This window comes from Pavona decussata, unplaced genomic scaffold (genome assembly GCF_977016875.1).
Source record: "Pavona decussata unplaced genomic scaffold, jaPavDecu1.1 SCAFFOLD_69, whole genome shotgun sequence".
In the NCBI taxonomy this organism is placed as follows: Eukaryota; Metazoa; Cnidaria; class Anthozoa; order Scleractinia; family Agariciidae; genus Pavona; species Pavona decussata.
In genome coordinates, this window is record NW_028145488.1 from 2639186 (window position 1) to 2659262 (window position 20077).

General features: G+C 37.8%; 3 protein-coding genes across 3 annotated transcripts in view; all 3 read right to left on the reverse strand.

The window, feature by feature from the left end:
- The window catches only part of LOC146477770 (uncharacterized), a 96693-nt gene that overhangs the window by 62316 nt on the left and 14300 nt on the right, over positions 1-20077 (reverse strand). The gene's annotated exons all lie outside the window — the stretch shown is intronic.
- Positions 5474-7141, reverse strand: LOC146477772 (uncharacterized). The gene is made up of 3 exons (XM_085113187.1): positions 6896-7141; positions 5947-6039; positions 5474-5755 (listed from the first exon to the last, which is right to left on the reverse strand). The coding sequence occupies exons 1-3, from the start codon at positions 7089-7091 to the stop codon at positions 5655-5657; spliced, it is 390 nt and encodes a 129-aa protein (XP_084969313.1). The 5' UTR covers positions 7092-7141; the 3' UTR covers positions 5474-5654.
- LOC146477773 (death domain-containing ATP nucleosidase-like) lies at positions 16023-19635 on the reverse strand. Its single transcript, XM_085113180.1, has 3 exons — positions 19471-19635; positions 17562-18274; positions 16023-16216 (listed from the first exon to the last, which is right to left on the reverse strand). Exons 2-3 carry the CDS (start codon positions 18253-18255, stop codon positions 16023-16025), a joined length of 888 nt encoding a protein of 295 aa, XP_084969306.1. The 5' UTR covers positions 18256-18274; positions 19471-19635.

Below are 20077 nucleotides of genomic sequence, written 5' to 3' on the forward strand. Positions count from 1 at the left end.
TATATTCAGCTTGAAGAATTCTGACAATGTCATCTTGACCTACAAGAAAACAGTAGTCACAATCAAAATTGTCAAGACTTGTTTTACATACATGTTTAGGGATTTCTACAGAAAAACTAATTACTGGGTCAATGCCAGAATACCTACATTGTAAAATTGTTCTGACCAGTAAATAAAAATAAAGTCCGATTTTCAAAACTGAATAATACAAACATGAAACACGGCACGCATGGCACCAGAGTATGCTAATTTGTGGCCATTTACATAGACCACCCTTGGTGATACAGACAACTCCGTTAACATGACCATGTTGCTATTACAAGCACTTTTTCGTGCCATAAACAAATGCTGAGTCACTTTCTTATTTGAAAGTTTCATTGTTTTATTTAAAAATGGACTAATGGCCACTTTTTGGAGTACCTAAGTTAATACGACCATTCAAAGGGTGCGGTGGGTTAAATCAGAAAAGCAAACACGAATACGCCAAAAAAGGCAAAATTGACAGTTAGTTCACAGATCCAAGGGTACAGTGTACCTTCCAAATAAAATACCGTAAAGTTCCGATCGTAGCGACCCTCGTTACTTTCGGAATTAGCAGCGTTTGGGGCTCGTTACTTTCGGAGAGTCGTTACTTTCGGGGGGTCGTTATTTTCGGGTAACAAAAACTATGAAACAAGCTAGCGCTAGCTCTTTTCTCCGAAATGAAAAATTATATGATTCGCCCAGAGCTCAAACAACAGACAGAATTAAGACCATTTGCACTCCCCATTTCTGGTAGCAGGGACAGTGAAATAAACATGGATGGTCTACCGGACTAACGCATGAATGAATCAGCCGATGTAGAATCGAATTCTTCTCTGACTTAGGGGAGGAAAGGTAAACTCAGTGCTTTTAGTCCATGACACACCAATAGGTTTTATACTGCAGTATATATAGAGTTTGCAGTTTTAATTTGAAGAAACGTTCCTGTTGTTAATTAATACGATATTCTACCAGTTCAGTTGTCACTTTACGCCATCAGTGAACTGATGTCAAGAACGAATGATGGCTTAAGACTTTCCGTTGTTGTAAAGTGCCTTATCGTGATCAATTTGTCCATGCACGAAGATATTAGCATTTTACATTAAAAATTTGACTATGGATTGGAAAACAATAGAGGCATTCGGTATTTATATAAAGTAATTAAAAAAAAAAAAAACTTGCACGGTCTCGCTTACTTTTTGGGGACTCGCTACTTTCGGGGGGGGGGGGGGGTCGTTACTTTCGGGGGCTCGCTATTTTCGGGATTTATTAATAGCCACAAAGTTTTAACGTTACCTTCGGGGGTTCGTTACTTTCGAAGGGTCGTTACTATCGGAACTTTACGGTAAGCCAGAGCCAGTGCCCAAGTTTGTTGTCCCCCCAGCCCACGAAATAGCATTCTACCAAGTACTTATACCTTCTGTAATTTCAAAATAACTTGCTGTTTAATATTTAAAGTTTTAACCCTTTAAGCCCCGAGGGAAATGCCAATTTTTTCTAAATCGGTAACTATGAACGAGGACACCACATGTGATATACCATTTGAAAGGTATTTTCTGGGGTATGCTATAAATCACACCAAAAGAAATGGAGGAGGTCACAGATTGAATTGACAAGTGCCCAAAATGAAAAAATAAAAACGTTTAAAAGTTTTATAATCCTAGTTGATGAAACCTTAAACTATAAGCCCCTATAATGAGAATGAAGAGCAAACCCACCGCTTTTCTTATTGAAGTGGTAGTGGAACTACATATGCCAAGTTCTCTTTAGCCTCCAGCTTTGCTGTACCGCTTTCAGACAACAATGAAGGCATCCAGCTAATAAAATGAACTTTCAGGGCACGCGGAGCAGGTTTTGGTGAGGGACGGGGGGGGGGGGGGGGGTGGCTCAAGTGAATGCGTTTGCATGAACCAATTAGGGGGGTCCGGGGTATGCTATCCAAGAAAAATTTTAAACTTAAGTCTTCTGAAATGGCCAGAAATGCATCTAAAACTGTCAATACTGATGTAAATTTTTAATTGTATCACCTAAAATATTTTCTTTTCTTTGAAGTAACGAGTCAATACTTCATTCTGGCCCTTACATTTGAGCAACACACAGGCCGATTAAGATGGATGGATGAATGGATGGATGGATGGATGGATGAATGAAGTACCTAATTAGGCTTAACCCAACACTCGGCAGGTTGTGAAGACCCAGCTTTCTTTTTATGTTACGTAAATCATGTGTTTCTTTGTTCGTTATGACAACGGCACTGAATGATCCAGGATAATCATATCATAGCTCTACATAACTCTCCGTTTCAAATGATAATGGCGATAAACAGCTCAGTTTCATACATGAATGCCTTTGTGCAAAAAATCTCTCGTCAGGTAAGTCATTTTTGTGAAACACCAATCCAAGAACAAATGAAAATAAAAACAACTGGAATTCCATTATTTCACGGTCGAAAATCTAATCGTCCGTTCAGCAACAAACCTAATGACAAACTGTCTGAAACTGTCGGGTTTGTCAGATAAAACCTTCAACATAAGTTGGATCAAAATAGGCAAATCAAAACACTGCATAGCTTTCTGAGAAATCAGTATGTCGCCCATAAAATACTTAAAAATATATGATATATGTATAAAGTTGCTTCTGTAAGTGATGGCTATGGTTAAACAAAAAAAAATTAGTTTTTAACCATCCAAAAAGTGGGGTTCAGGGGAGGGGGGTATCCCACTCCCTCTGCAGTCCCTGTTTTTGTACTTTTACAAAACTCATTCACTTTTTTATCTGGTAGCGAAACAAATGACACATACAATTGTTAAATGTTCTTAACCATAGATTATTAAAATTATATGCAACCAAGTCCCTTTTTAACTTTCCATGCAGTATCTGGAAGCCTTTTGAGCATACCTTTAAAACCAAGAGACAAAGGTCTTGGTGGCTTGGAAGTCTGAGTAGTATTGGAACAGGATCTTTTGCCCTTTGCTGGTGAGTCCATCCCCAAAGGCCCTGGAAAGGAAATAAACAGAAAAAAGATTGGGTCACTACTCTGTCACTCTCTATCATTCTGCCACTATAAGGTAAGAACTTGACGAATTAAAATAACAATGATTCGAAAAAAAAAAAAAAAAAAAAAAAGACGGAAAGAAAGAAAGAAGGAAGGATATTAGCAATTTTAATATCCAGAGCCTAGTTGTTCAAAGCACGTCTGGGTTAAAGTGAACTTTTAGTCCAGTTTAATTACTAATCAATAAAGGTTCTTCCAAAACATATTAGTCCCTTATTTTTCTCGTGAGACTTTTCTTTACAATTTTTTTAGCTTCTAAAACATTTTAAACAAGCGGAATGAAAAGCTCACTTAACTTTTAATATGAGATTATTTTGAACAACCAGGCCCAGTTAATTATAAGTAATCCAGAAAAATATACTGGTAATGCAAGCTTTGCTGATGTTTCAACATGACCTTCAAACAGCAGCTAAGATATCTCTGAGTCAAGTGAATTTTGAATTTCTCCAGAATGTTATGTGCCTTTTAGTTGATTTTGATGTGCACATCAGCCTTCTATTCCCATTCCTCTAGCCAGACTGTGGTGCTCTAAAATCGAACTCATTGTGTACCCATTAGCCAAGTATTAGTGCTTGTGAAGGCAGCTTATGAAAGTCAATTGTCTTGTCTTTTGTAGTACCTAAATAATGCAAAATGAAACATCCACTGATCCTACCTAATTAAGGTGAAACATCTACACCAAGAATTAACAATGCAGTCTTCATCTTACTTAGTAATTAAATTAGCAAGTTAAAATTCATAATTTTTTTAATAAACTCAGCATGGAAAAAGTTCTCCTGAGAAAATACACAACTAAAATGGAAAATTACTTTTAAAACAAGCAGTCCATGTCCTCTGTCGCTTTGGAGGTTGAGTTGCATGTGAAGTAAACCTTTTACCATTTCCTGAGATATTTTGCTTCTTGGAAGAACCTGCAACAGGAAATATTGTGTGGATTAGAAATTAAAGTAGAAAAGTAAAGGAACACTACATGTATGACCCAAATTTGGTCAACAATATTATTGTGCCATGCATGAACAATAATTAATACGAGAGGAAACATTTCCATCCCACCCTCTGCAAAAACAGTTCAGCTGACAATAAACTGTACATTCTGAACTTGCTGTTTCAATAAATTACAGTGTAACTTGGCATGGTTAAAATATCTGAATTATAGGAAAAGACTCAGCAGTAATAATAATGCAGAAAGTGCCCATTTTAGTGTAAAATACAGTGTACATATATTTTTGCATACCAGCTTTCTTAAAGGCCAAGTAATACAGGCTACATTTACTGTTGCCTGTATTACTATAGGCCCTAATAAAGCTTGGGTGACCTTATAACACCACTCATATATATGCATCATGCTACTTGCTTGTTAAAACGGTTGAACAGCTGATAGTATAACCAACCTAAACGGTTTTTCAGATCGCTTTTTTGTTGTTTTAGCTCAATCAGATTAACAGGAATTTTTGCATGTGGCCTTGAATTCCTCGGGAAATGTTGCTCTAATGTTTTATCAACCACTTTGCTTTTTGATTTGTGATAAAGACAGAAATGTTGCCTGTAATCATAATTTTTTATTGCAAACGAAGTGCAAAGCAATGAATAAAAAACATTGAAGCAATATTTCCTGAAGAAATTCAAGGCCTCATTGTGTGATTTTGTGGTTCATTGATGTGTTTATTATCTGCAAAAAAAGCCTTAAGTGTTCAGCAACCAACTTGTGTAGACTGGTGCAGTTCAAATTTTAATGGTGGCTTTGGAGGGTTCATCCAAAATCTCAATCTATCCTCATTGATTGTAGACTGGCTGAACTCCACCAGTATATCCTTCTCAGTTGGAGGCACAGCATCAAAACTAACTGAGATTGAGACCTGAGTTATCTCTAAAATATCTTTCAAGGCTCGAGTTATCGGGGATCAGTTGCACCCAAGAGAACTAAGAATAAATTGGTTTGAAGTCGCTGGAGTTTTGAGTTATTGAGGTTTTGAGAAATTGGGGGTAAAATTATCATGTTTGAGTGAAGAAAATCCAAAACAGAACCTCTCAGGTTTGAAAGACAGGATTGCATTGTATTGCTGTATGTTTACGTTTTTTTTATGTGGCTAAATGTAATTTTGGCAAGGTAAGGCTCAAGCCAATGCGGTCAGCAGTCTTGTTTGTGGCAGTTCATGTTCTTTGGGGTGGTCCATAGGTCCTGGCAGGCCAGGTTCATGTTGCGCAATATATTTAGCTTGCAATTTTGCTGTTCATTGCAGATCATTTGGGTTGCAGTGAATTGTTGCGGATTCTTGCCCCTCTGCTCCCACCCTCGTTTTGGCTAAGGGATTCCAGGTAAGTATTGGGTTAGTTAAGTATTGTTTGTATTGAATTTTTCAGTGTGACGGTGCATTGGTGGGCTGCGTGCCAGGGTGGTTCCTAATTGCAGGGTTGCCATGGATACCTCTCGGCATGCCTCAATTATGTGAGACCCCCCACTGACTTTCCAGGCACCAGTTTCCTAAGCTCATCTATTGACGATGAGTTTAAGTTTGTTTTGTTTTGTTTTCCTTTTTTTTTCCTTTTTTCAATCTTCGATAATAGGTAGCTTGGCTTGTCACCTACCTTCTGATCCGCTTGTCGGATGCGTTCGAGAGGCTGCAGGGAAAGGAAGCTGACTGTAATCTGCGACTGAAGACTGACTTTCACCAGAAAAACCTTCAGAGGGGAATAAATAAATCTTTTTGTAATATTAAGAAGCACAATACAAGATCAACTTACAGTGATTTCAGTAAAGAACAATAATTCTTATTGCAGAGACAGCAGTCTGCAATATTTAAATCAATTAATGCAGGAACAAAAGGTCATAAACAGGTATTACTGATAGCTTCCTTGTGTTTCCCACCTACCTTCTGTTCCACTTGTCAGATGAGTTTGAGAGGTTGCAGGAAAAGGAAGTTGACTGTAATCTGTTATTGAAGACTGACTTTCACCAGTAAATCCTTTGGAAGGGAAAATTACAAAATCTGCATACTGCATACTGCTTGGATTTGAATGTCACACGTGTGGCATATGAAATAAATGTGATGGTATATTTCCAGTTTGGTGAATGAATGAGAATGATGTATTATTCTAGAAAGTGACACAAGCATACTCGAAAAAAAGTAATCCAAGTGCTTCTATCCTTATAGGAGCACTTGGATTTCTTTTTTCCGAGTATGCCTGTGTCACTTTCTAGAATAATACATCATTCTCGACAACATTTTTCTTTTGTCTCTTAAAATGTAATTTATATTAGTGGTGAAAAAAAAAATGGTTTTGGATGAATCTTCATCCATCTTCAGTACAAACCCCGTAAGTGGATGTGAAATAAATAGAAAAAGTATAGTACAATAAAGCTAATTACATGTACAACATGACAATAAATGTAGAGCAAACAACCAATTACAGTGTGACAAGAAATTATAAATTAAAGTAAAAATATAGCTAATTATGGCATGACAATGACAAAGGAACAGATCAGAAAATACATACTAAGTAGACAAACAAAACTAAATAGCTGTTATAATAGCGATTTAGTTTTGTTTGCCTATTCAGTATGTATTTCCTGTTCAGTTCCTTTGTCATTAATTTATTGTTAATTAGTTATTATATTTTTACTTTTCTTGAAAAGGCCTTTGAAATGGAATACCAATTAATGTAAGTTACAATACATTATTGCACAAATATGTGATTGTTTTCAAAACTGGTATCTGCCCTGCTTTAAACAGGTGTATAAACTTTAATAAATATTGAAGTGATAAGAAGGCAAATCTGGTTAGCTGGCATTGTTTTACATAATACTGTAAGGTCCTCTACCTGTTTTGGGTCGAAGGCTGACATAGTGATGTTCATGCAGGTGTCCCAACACAAGCTGGCTGCTGCTGCTAACATCAAGTTCTGGGTGGATAGTTAAGTCATGTGACAGACTGCTGATCACGTGAATGCATGTTTTAAAGCAGTTTGCTGCAGCATGGAGAATGATGTGATCACCCCATGTCCCATCTGCTGCCATGTTTCTAAGGTAATCAGACCAAGACTGATGTCCATGTACAAAGTTAAACAGTTCTGTCCCATCTTGCTGCAAAAGAAGAACATAGCAATAATATTAAAAACAAAAAAAATGTCAAAGTGCATTGTGCCACTTCATCCAATGATCAACTGGAGGGTAAAGCTTTTCACTAATTAAAATTAACCATTGCATCGATCCGCAACAAACCAAATTATACCAAAACATGTTAACTGTTCCATAATTTAATTAATCCAATAAGTTATGCATTCAGTTGTTAATGAATAACTGAAGCATCAGATTCAACGGAATTTCAGAGCTTTGCTTGGCTTTAAGCATCCACGTGATATCAGCCCTTAATGAGTAATGTACCGACTGTCCAAGAAATGGCAACCATTTTAGAATTGACTTCCGCCTTTTCTTGAAGCAACAATTAAGTTTTATCTTGATGGAGGTATTTTCAGTCAGTGACACAGGCATATTGTTCTCGGAAAAAGAAAATCTGAATTCTCCCCCCTAACAGAGTTGAACCTTTGACCTTCCATTTGGATGTTATAGAACTCAGCTACAGGAGACTTGTGAAAGCTAAGACAATTAAACTACATTCATGCAGTGACAAACATCTGCATACTGGCAGGATTTGAAAATGATAATATTATTATTATTATTATTATTATTATTATTATTATTATTATTATTATTATTATTATTATTATTATTATTATTATTATTATTATTATTGTGTTTATTGTGATGAATCCACAGTAGAGGTATATTTTTCAGTTGGCCACTTTGGCATACTTGAAAAAGAAACTGCAACTTCTCTCATTTAATTGCTTTTCTAGATTTGTATAACAATAAAATGAAACCAAACTCACTTGTTAGACATTACCAATACTAACTTACCAGAGTAGGGTTCTCCTTGAGGTATTGGACTATGCATTGCCTCAATGCTTCATGAGAGATTTGGATTCCTTTTGCCACTTCCAGTTGTTCTGATAAAGCATAAAACATGCAATTCCCTGCTCCTCTGTTTTCAGAAATTCTGAAGCCTTTGTCTGAAGCAATTTTCTTTAAACCCTCTAAAAGTTGTGTCTGGCCGATGATCTTGCCTGCATCATATCGCATTTGCTCAAGACCACGGAAAATTTGTTCAGCTCTCATAACTAAAACCATAAAAGGAATAACAAGTGTATTTCCAAGAATCCTATAATAATAATAATTACTATAATTATATAGAGTATACAAGTTTAAAAAATCTAAATATTATTTAACAAGGAAACAAGATATACACAGCTAGCTAACATGTACATGTTGGCAAACTGTTGCCATTAAAAAAGTAATTCCCGCCTACCTTCTGTTTTACCTTCACTTGTCAGATGAGTTTGAGAGGCTGCAGGGAAAGGAAGCTGACTGTAATCTGCTACTGAAGACTGACTTCCACCAGAAAAACCTTCAGAGGGGAAAATTGTAATATGCAAACTTGTATGTCATTATACTCATAAAGAAAGACACTGGATGTTCTTCATTTTGATTGTTTTTGTGTCATGTACCCTAAACTATAATTTACACAATGTAAGAATAGGCTGATAGTTGCACTGACACACACTGAGTTCTCCTCTGCAAAGGTAACATTTGGCTGGTAAACCAGCCAGTAAATTTGAACTAGAAAAACTAATTACTGATATGATATCACTGTTTATATAAATAATTATATTAAACTTATTTTTTGTTAATTCATTGTAAAATTGGAATGATACTATACCTACCAACTCCCACGCATTATGCGTGAGTCTCACGCCTGCGGACTGAAGACATCGATCTCACGCATCGAGGACAATTTCTTACGCCTGACTCAGAAATACGGAGAAGTTGTTCTTTGACACATGCTAAATGACAAAAATTAAATTCAATTTCCCCTGAAAAGGCGCTTAATGTTGTCTTTGTGTCCTAACTGTATTACGACACACTGAAATTTTGGCAAAAGCTTTCAAACGTCTACCATCCATTCGAATCGAAGTGTCTAAAGGTCGTCGGAACATCTTCGGATATTTTCGGCAACTTTTGGAAGTCTTCGGAAAATAGTCGGAAATCTTCAGAAGTGGCTGGGACGTTTTCGGAAATCCCGGCCATGACAAGACGAAAATCTCACGCATTTGACTCAGAAAAAGTTGGCAGGTATATACATGTAATACTTATTGATATAAAAAGAAACTACCGGTAAGTAGTTAAAAGAATATTTTGTGTTTCTGTGACCTCGGCAGGTTCTTGGAGCTCTGTTCTCTTGCGAGGTTAAATGCCAACTGAGATGTCAGTGGCCAGGCCATGGGGGTCTTGACAATCTGCGAGGCAGATGTGCGAGGCACTCAGGTTAGCCCAAAAAGCACTCCAGCCTAAATGGCACTCAGGTTAGCTTAAATAGCTCCCCGGTTAGCTTTATGGTTAGCATCTACAGTATGCTGGGGCTTGTTCATGCTTTGCATGCCTCGCACGTCTGCCTCTCATGCCTCGCATGTTTTGTTCATGCCTGGCACGTCTGTCTCGCATGCCTCGCTGACTCGCATAATGTATACACTCGGCCATGGTCCTTTTATACCAGAACTTCTGGTTTAAAGTGTTCTATCCTTTAAAGTGCACCTAACCCTAAAATGTTTTTTTCTCTTAAATAAATCTTTACACCTGTTCGAAACATATTGCGCTATTTAGCGCCTTTTTATAACAAAATCTTGACTTTTTATAGGCTGTAAAAGTTACGAAATCTAGCCATCATCTGTCCCATGACCGAGCTAGTAAGGGGCATGGGTCTATTCCTGAATTTACGTAACAAACTGATTTGCATTGTATTAAGTCTTTGTGAAAATTCATGCAAAGCAGTTTGTGACGTAAATTCAGGAATAGACCCATGCCCCTTACTAGCTCGGTCATGGGACAGATGATGGCTAGATTGCGTAACTTTTACAGCCTATAAAAAGTCATGATTTGGTTGAAAAAAGGCGCAAAAAGGCTCAATGTGTTTGGAACAGGTGCAAAGATTTATTTAAGCGAAAAAAAATTTTGGGGTTAGGTGCACTTTAACTGTTCATGTAAAGATTCCAAAAACAATCAAATTACTGCTTCTACGTGAACAAGTTTTCCTTGACAAGTTATGTTTTTATTTTGACTTGTTTGACTTTACACAACGCAACATGTGTAAAACTTGCCAAGTTTCAGACTTGTTGAGGAAATCATTATTTTATCATGTACATGTACAACCTTAAAGCTCCTTAAATTACCATAAAATTATCTAAAAACTGCAATGCAGCCAGAAGCATTGCTACAAATATCACATGCTGTTACTAAGTATTATCTTTTATTTATCACTAAGTTCTTTGCATGATGTAAATTCTACGTCTTAAAGTTTTAGCCCGGGTCCACAGTAATTGGCCTTAGCGGTTGAGGTATCCCTGTCCATGTATTTATTTACTGTTACTTTCAGTTTCTGTTATGTCATTACATTCTTGCCATTCTATTGGACAAAGCTAATAAATAAAATAAAAATAAAAAAGTCAGAAACATTATCCAAAGTGCTATAATTTGTTCAAGCTATTTGACCCCTTATGAAAGTATAGGACTAAGTATTACCTGCATGATGTACAGTTGAGGGTTTGCTTGGATTTGCAATACTTGAAACAGATGATACATGTATCGTCCTTTCTGGAGCTAACACATCTTGGGGACAGAAATGATATCATTAAAGTAAGCCAATTTGTGGCTGCAATGAGTTAATGATGATGTTGAGAGGAAAGTGCACTTCCAGAAAAAATCAATACCCACCCCATGGAAGGTCGTTGGAAATTCCTAGGGGGAGGGGGTCTTAAAAGTCAAAATTTTAGAAGGAAAGTATGAAGCTAAACTGGAATTTCCTTGGGGGACGGGAGGTGCAAAACAAAATACCTTCCATGGGGGGAGTATGGATATTTTCTGGAACTGCACAATTAAATAGAAAATAATTAATGTCCTCAGAGACCAGATTCAAATCAAGATTAATATGTAAAATATGTGCAGTGTGAAACAATCCTGGAGAAAATTATTATTGCATCGTAACAACCTACATCCCAAGCAACAGGGCAGGGGTATTTTACAGAATGCTGAACACAGATAAACCAGGAGTCTCCAGATTTTGAACCGTATCTCCCGGACTCCAGATTTATGTCTGTAATATCCAGATTTTGAGCCATATTTTCTGGTCTCCAGATTTATGTCTGTAATCTCCCGGATAATTTAGCCATTTGTTGTAGACTCGACTTTCTGACAAGATAATTTGAAATGTTTAGCATTGTTTCTGGTACTGTTGAATGTCCCCCCCCCCACTAAAGCCGTGAATTTGGCCTTGCTGCGACGCCTCTGTTAGGCATTTATTTATTGCTGGCCGGAGAAGTGATACATTCTCCATATTTGAAGACATGTGAGGTTGACAGCCCAGACTGTGCTACCTACATGAACACACCTGTATCACAGTTAAGAGCAATTCTCCAGGAAAGTGACGCAAAGTTGGAAATGAAAATTTTTAACCCCCCTTCATTTTTTGTGTGGAGGTAGGTTACCTGGAGGAATGAACAAAAACAGCCATATTTGGATCGGCAGGTGCGTCGTTGCCATGGAAACCGCACTTGATCACGTCGGCCTGAGGTCTATATTTTGACCGAAAAACTCACTCTCAAATAGTAAAAATAAACGAGTCTGGTTCTCGAGTACATGTGAACCAATTCAAATGAAATTCATACAGATGGTAGAACCACTCTCCCAGTTTATAAAATTTGCTGTTAGAGTATTTTGGGTTCTATAATCAAGAAGACAATGTTCGTATTACTATGTTGCCTGTCAGCCATTTTGACAAGCAGGAAAAACAAGCGCAACCATATTCGTTATTTCTCCGAAAGTACTCTTTCCACATAAACCAAATTAGCAGCAGGGCTTACATAGATATTGAAGTTTATAAATATTATAAAATCTATTTGGGGAAAATTATATTCTGGCCATGGGTGTTGAAGACATCCGAGGCAAGTTGCAAAAAATTGCAAAATTGGAAATGTTGAGGTCTCCAGTATTTGGTTCAAACAGGCTTTAGATAGAGAATATCAGCTTCAGAGGTTTTTTCATTCATGTTATCTGTTATCTACATTTGATTGATTAGGTTTTGGCTGACGAATTTGATGAAATATGAATTAAAACAAAGCCCACCTTGCAACTTTTGGGAATTTCTTCAGGATGCTTTTGTCGTATAGGCAGGGCCTCTCCTCAGTTCGCTCGCTCCATTTTCTCAACCAAATCTTGCACAGACTCTAGCGGGAAGGACAAATCTAACTGCCTAGCCTCGCTGAACATCTACTTTTAGACCAAAGATGAACAGTCGAACAGGTCAAACACAGTCGTGTGTCGAGTATCGAAATAATTCATCAATACAATCCATCCAGGAAGTTTAATAGATACATCAAGATCACAGCTGAGCAAATGCATGTCTGCGACGATTCTGAATAAAGTCTTTGGCTAAATCGAGCCGTACATTCCGTGGTGCATGGTTGAGAAGCGAAGAAATCGTTGCTTACGACCTGTTTACGACCAAACGTATGTAGACCGGAAATGCGCGTAGCAAAACTGCTGACCGGATGTAGTTTTAAACGCGATATACGCACTTTTTGTTTGTTTGTTTGTTTTTGTAGCTTCGGCTAATTGTCGCAATGGCATTATCTTCAGATATTTTTGGTACAATATATCATTGATAAGGGCATAAAAGGACGACTTTTGATCTGCTTTTATGACTGTTTTACAGTGGCGAATAAAGAGGACAAAATAAAAGCGCTTCACTGATCGTTTTACGCAACCACATAAGCCGCCCATGTTTCCTGGGTTTGTTTAATTGTTTTAATTCATTGCTTATTGGATGTTAAGGATGGCCTGCATGTAAGATACGTTGCTGATCTGGAGCATTAGCGTACACATTAGAAGTTACGAAGTTGGAATTTTTGACCCACCTCTCCTCCAGAAACAAATAAGTCCTCTCCAAGCCGATAAATTTTCACATTCAGTACCTAAAACCTGCCCAAATTTTGGCATTCTTTCTGTTTATTTATTTATTTCTTTATTTATTTTTTGCTGTTGTTTTTTTTGGTGGGGGGAGGGTCGACCGGACGTAAATTTGTGCCGTCGATCAAAAACACTGTAAGGGAAATTTGCATATCATCGTGCGAAGGAAAATATCCTGGTCGGGACAATGAAGAGTTGGTCTCTTTCAAATCCCAAAAGGGACGTTTCGGTTTGTGAGTGCAGTGGAAACAATTTGTTGGCTTCACACTACAAGCTAAGTTAGTTTCAAGTAAGCACTTGATTCAAGTGCACTTGAAAATCTCAAGTCGCACTTGAGAAAACTTGGCTTCACACCTGGTGACAAAGTATACACTTGAAGCACAAGCTGTCAATCATCGTTCGCGGTAAAATCAGAAATGCGACTGCTCGCCGGAAAATCATGAAGCCTTTACAACGGAAAAACGTTTTGTGTTGTTTACTCTTTATTTTGTCTTTAATTTTAACTCAGAGAGTTTTAACATTACAGGAAATGCATAGGTACTTCATTGTTTACGAGTACTTGGCGACAAAACAAAAGAACAGGCGACATCTTCTGAACTGAAAATCGATGGTTCAGGCTGTCCGTAAAGATGAAATTCAAATAAGATCGTAAGTTTAAATCGGCTTTTCCTTCTTTTTTATGTTTACTTACAAAAAAGACTGTTCCATGGAGTCCTCAAACTGCGAGGCGTATCTCCAACCATCCATTTTGATTTTTTTTTTTTTAATTAATTTTAGTTCACGGCAAAATGTTTATCTGTCCTGGCACCGCAGCACGTGGCTTTCAATTGGTTTCCCTTTCCCTATTGGTCAAGTACGTTCTCAAGTGTGGTGTTGGCCATACTTGGCGGCGTACTTCGGCTTCTTTGAACGGCGAGAGTTTCCATGGTCACTAAGTAAAGTTCAAGTTGGTAGGTTTTACCCCTTCACACTCAAAGTAGGTTTCAAGTGCACTTAGATTATACTTACAAGCTCTAGTGTGAAGCCCCCTAATATAAAACTCAGTCAATGTCAAAGGGATATTTCCAGGCACGTGCAAGCCTACGGACTTGGTATAAATCGTGATGAAATCAGCGACGAAATGGATCTTATTCTCTGCCGTGCAGGTAAATAAATGTTACATTTCACGCGCGAATTTTTCATTCTCTTGTCACGAATAGTTTATCATAACTGAATTTGTAATTGCATTTTCACAGTCTAAAGAGCAATCTTTTTTTTTTTTTTTTTTGGGGGGGGGGGGGGTGCGGCTATTATGATCATGCGTTCGATTTTCACCTAAGCTTCAGTTAAGCTTCATTTCCTTTGTTTTTTCTTTCATTCGGTTATTCTGTTTTTTTTTTCTTTTTTTTTTGGCTTTCTTCACCATTGCCATTGTGAAACAACCCCATTACAAGAGGATATCATTACACATACATCCGGTGTTACATGCCATTACATTGTGTTACATCCGGTCAGCAGTGGTGCTTCTCGGACTTCCGGCCTATGCGTTCAGTTTATTTACCACTCTTGGCTTATCGACTATCGCAATATCTGACTCGATTTTAGCCAAAGACGTTACTTTGGATTGTTCAAAGGCATGCATTTGCTTTGTACATCGATCTTGAGACATTTACTTTACTTCCTGGCTGAATAATATTGATGAATTTAGGTGCTCGACGGCAGAAATCGCAAGCATTGATTACGACCATGTTTTGGACTTTGTCAACTATTCTTTGTCAAGTGTATGCGGGCTACTTGTATCATCATCCCTGGTCTGAAACACAGCAAACTGGATATTCGATGGGAGTAACTGTTAGTCTGCGCTAGATTTGGTCAAAAAGACGGAACGTGCGAAGGAGAGACACTGGAGAGAACCACGCGACAAAAGCATGCTGAAGAAATTCCCAAAACCCTCAAGGTAGGTTTTGTATCAATTTATATTTCATCAAATTTGTTGGCCAAAACCTTATTTACTAAATGTAGGTAGCAGACAAGATGATAAAAGATACTTTTGAAGCTGATTTTCTCTCTCTAAAGCCTGTTTGAGCTAAATACTAGAGCTCTCAAAATTACCAATTTTGCAATTTTTTGCAATTTGTCCCAGGTGTCTTCAGCACCCATGGCCAAAGTATAGTTTTCCCCAAATTGATTTTATGATATTTAGAAACGTCAATATCTATGTAATCTCTGCTGCTAATTTGGTTTATGTGGAAAGAGTACTTTCGGAGAAATAACGAATATCGTTGTGCTTGTTTTTCCTGCTTGTCTAAATGGCTGACAGGTAACATGGTACGACGAGCATTTTCTTCTTGTTTATAAAACCCAAATTATTGTAACGGTAAATTTTATAAACTGGGAGAGTGGTTCTAACATCTGTATGAATTTCATTTGAATTGGTTCACATGCACCCGAGAACCAGACTCGTTTACTTTTACTTTTTGAGAGTGGAACTTTTGCACAAAACATGGTCCCAAGGCCGACGTCATATAGTGCGGTTACCATGGCAACGATACATTTGCCGATCTAAATATGGTTATTTTTGTATATCCCCCAAGGTAACCTACCTACACACAAAAATTGAAGAGGGGTTAAAATTTTTCATTTCCAACTTTGCTTCACTTTCCTGGAGAATTGCTCTTAAGAATTTAGCAACAAACTATATTATTTAGGTGTATTACACTCTTCTATTAATACTATTTAGCGTTTTAAAAAGCACTGCTTACACAGAGGGCAGGTTTTTAGTTTTTGTAATGGCAGACATAATTTTGACATTACAAAACGTCCATGGATTCAGTGTTTAGAGGTCTGCAAAATAGTTCCCTGCTCATGCAAGCAACATGAATTCAATGTAACAGCTTAATTACCTCCAAAGTGCTGCCAATCTTTAAAAACCAGTGTGTCACTTAGAATGTGAGCAGTAAGGGAAGCAGCCATTATGCTAGCAAAAGGTCTCCATGAATCTGTTCTACGCTTCTCGCCATCAGCAAAGTCTGAGACACCTTTGATGACAATCCATTCAACATCCAGGTCATGTGCTGCGGTAAACAGACCTAAAAAGATGTGCAAAACATGTGTCCCTCTGTGAGATTAAGCAAACAGGAAGTGATTAACCAGTATTCAAAAATTTACAAGAAGGGATTTAGGTCTGAGCACCGTTGTCTAGGTTCAAATTGGTTTCTCTTGACATGCCTGATAGGCTCATTGGATACTGACAGACTCTACCATTTTGGAGTATCAGAATAGTCTACGTCAGACTCTGGGTCACTTATGGGTTGTTCAATAAGAGCTCCTGGACAAACCAGATTGCAGGAAACTACCAAAGGAGGATCTCTTATATCCACCAAGAAAAGACAGAGCAAGATTGCCTGAGCTGGTTGACTACAAGTTATTATGTCCCCAGAGGGATGCAGAAGCAACTAGCCAACAATGCAACCGTACAGTACTGTAAGACTAGCATCAGTAACAAAAATGATCACAGGTAGATCATTTAGCAGGTGGTGGTGGATTGATCACATCTCATCAAGAACATTATCAATTGGACGATTAACACTCGAAAACCACTAGCTTGGTGCTATCAAGCAATGCAAAAGGCACAGGGAGAAGGTAAAATATACCTGCCAAAGAACAATTATTATAAAGAAGGACTGAGTAAATGCACTTGGGGAAAAAAGGTTGCCATGGAGTAAGGCTTGTCAGTTATCTGGGAAGAAACCAGACTGAAAAAGCTGCGCTCTACAAAAAACATCATTCCTTGCATTGCCATCTGGCCACATGTATAGGGCAATAGTGTTCTGCTTCCATGTGTGCAGAAATCGAGAGCCTACATGTTAAAGCCATTAGAATTATTGAATTTACAAATTCTGCAAGATATTTTAGATTGTAATTAATGTATATTTCACTGTAACTCTCGCTTGAACTTAACTTGTCGACGTATAAAAAAAAACAATCAGTCTGCCCATATACCAGCACTATATGAAACTGCCATGATCGTAATTATAGAATATATCCATTATTTGCAAGACAATACTAAATAAATCAGTTTGCAACTTAAAGAAACAAAATGTACATGCCACTGCTCTGTGCAAATGTCTTTTCTTGCTGGCTCAAATAAATCGTTTCTCTCACCAGTCTGTAGCCTAGGTGTTGTATGCATGTTTCAATGTTTGAGGTGCAACAGTTGACACCATCGCCTGATAAAGATCAGCATTTTATTGGTTGAAACATCCTACCAACACCTAAATTGTATGCTGCACAATGGTGTGACAAACAATTCATTTGAGCTATCAATTTGAACCATGATGACTTAAACCTTTCATGGCACTTCTTCTCTTTTAAAACTTAATATTCGGTATCCCTGCGGCTATGTTGTAATTGTTAAACCAGACACACCCTTACCTTCGCCTTCCAATTCAATTGCAACTGCTTGAGGAAATCGTTTGATGAGCTGATCACGTCTTTCCTTGTTATCAACTTCCTCTGGGCCGCTCAAGAACACACCATCCCGGTGCACCTCTACCTCTAGTTTTCCTGGTTCTTTCAAAGGTGCCTCCCAGCCTTCATTTGCATTCTTTACCAGTTTTGCAAGATGCTTTCTTAAAGGAACACTAATCCCACATTCTTCGATTCCATCCTGAGTAACCTTGCTAGGGGCATAGGTTATCAACTTTTTTGAGACAACAACGTCTCCCAGCTTCACTCTTTTGTCATCTAAGCCACTACAGAAACCCACATTGAATACAGCTTTGGGTCTTAAGATCTTCACAGCATCTAGTACTACAACTGCAGGTCCTTGAATGCTGGAGGAACCCTCATCGCATTTAATTACTGCAATTTTCTGCCTCATCTCATCACCACCAATATCTCCAAAGTACACAAGACTAAGTGTTTTGTGATAACTTTTAAAGAAACCAGGATTCAAATAAGAAAGGCAAGCTAAAAATGCACAGTCTGTCACTGTTAGTAACAAAAAATAGATGGGGAGTTGCACAAGTTGCCAATCCACTGATCTCTTGAGAAGATTCTTGTTCTTTAGGAGAGGAACATCCACCTCTGGTGGGTCACTGGTGCCGTCTTCAGTTCTCGATGTCATTGTTAAAAACACTCACTTCCTATAAGAGAAGGGAATTAAGTAACTTAACAATCCATCAAACAGTTAATCAATCAAAATTAAAATAGGAAATATAATAACAATATAATAATGATTTTATTTTAGTTAATTAAAATAATATTGGGGGCTCATGGCTGTGTTGCCAGGATTTTCCAGCCATGGGAGCTCGCTCTTTATCTAGGAGCTAGCTGCCAACAGTGGAATTTCCTGGATGTCTCAGGCATCCAACCTCCACTTAGTAATGCAATTGTTAACTTTAGTTTCTTCTTAACTCATATCACAAATGCAAGGTCAAATGCTTTGCTTGTATATAGTTGTACAGGCTTCCCTATCATCCTTACAATAACATTGAACTCACAGTAAATATATTGCTATCACCATAGACCCCAAGTGACCCGAGCCAGGCGGGTCTGGCCTGCATTTGAACGTTTAAACCAGCTGACCCACCGCAACTGAGTAAAAACCCGCATTTGTGTTCAAGCTCTGAATTTTTGATAAAATCAGCCAATTCCTAAAAAAATCTTAATTTTCATGCCGTGATTCCTACAAATAACAAGTAAATGGCTTGTAAAACATGTTGAAAAACTACACGAATTGCACGAAATGGCCATTTTAGAGACCCTAATTTTAAAAAATTTCTGGGGGGGCATGCCCCCAGACCCCCCTAGCTTGCACCTTCCGCGCTCGCTGCTAGTGCCTGGGGCGCTCTTAACAACACATATGACCAGCATTTCAGGTTCTCAAATTTGGGGGCTATGGATTAAGACAGCCAGTATATTCAAATATTAATATTTTACAAGAGGAGATTTAGGTCTGAGCACATGTTGGTCTAGCTTTAAAATGGTTTCTCTTGACATGCCTGATAAGCTCATCGGATTTTACCATTAAATTTTTTGGAGTACCAGAATACCGGTAGTCTCTATCAGACACTGGGTCACTAATGGGTTGTTCAATATATAAGAGCTGTTAGCTATAGACAAACCAGGTTGCAGGAAACCACCAAAGGAGGATCTCTTATATTCACCGAGAAAAGACAGAGCTAGAAGCTTGTGCCTTCGGCGCTCGCTGCTAGCGCCTGCAGAGCTCTTAACAACACATATGACCAGCATTTCAGGTTCTCAAACTTGGGGTCTATGTATCACATATCACTGTCAGTTGATAGTCAGAGAAATTGCTGATATCAATGTTGTAACTTACCAAATCCAGCTCCTCCAAGGCTCCAAGTACACACGTACATCTTGAACCAACACTTTAACATATTCATGAACAGACAGATGCACTGGACTTTTGCTTAAAAAAATCAAGAGAAGAACAAACTCAAACAAAGAAATGTTAGTTCATAGCTAGGCTGTTGTCAAACTTGGGATGGCAATTTGAAATGAGCAGAGGTTTCTCAAATCAATCATTACAGCCAATCTACGAGAACATTATTTTGAACTCCTCTTGGTTATGTCCAGCATTTGAATGTGATGTTAAACATTTCTCTGGAAATCTTTCCAAAAAAGAAGCATTAGCTGAAAAAGAAAAGGTTCAGACTTCTTTATGCCGTCTAGAAAAATTCATAGCTTTAATACTGTCAATAAAATAGGAAAATTTCTACGGAAACTCTTGAATCTCATTGGCGATGTTTAAAACTGACATGTACTGTAAATTCCAAAACTCCATTCAAATTTCAACAATACCGGTCACGCATGACACGGATTGACTGTTATAGTATATTTATTTAAAGTTTTGTCTCAAAAATAAATTTCTTATCATATAGTCACAGCAAGTACCCAGTACAGCTAAACTTCCCTGAGTGGCC

What these genes read in the sequence shown, in the direction of transcription:
- LOC146477773 (XM_085113180.1), bottom strand. Translation starts at nt 18,255, where the DNA reads ATGACATCGAGAACTGAAGACGGCACCAGTGACCCACCAGAGGTGGAT. An exon ending in AATTGAATTGGAAGGCGAAG is followed by an intron (nt 16,217 to 17,561) that starts GTAAGGGTGTGT and finishes ACATCTTTTTAG; the next exon opens with GTCTGTTTACCGCAGCACAT.
- LOC146477772 (XM_085113187.1), bottom strand. Translation starts at nt 7,091, where the DNA reads ATGGCAGCAGATGGGACATGGGGTGATCACATCATTCTCCATGCTGCA. An exon ending in CAGCCTTCGACCCAAAACAG is followed by an intron (nt 6,040 to 6,895) that starts GTAGAGGACCTT and finishes TCCCTTCCAAAG; the next exon opens with GATTTACTGGTGAAAGTCAG. An exon ending in TCTGACAAGTGGAACAGAAG is followed by an intron (nt 5,756 to 5,946) that starts GTAGGTGGGAAA and finishes TCCCCTCTGAAG; the next exon opens with GTTTTTCTGGTGAAAGTCAG.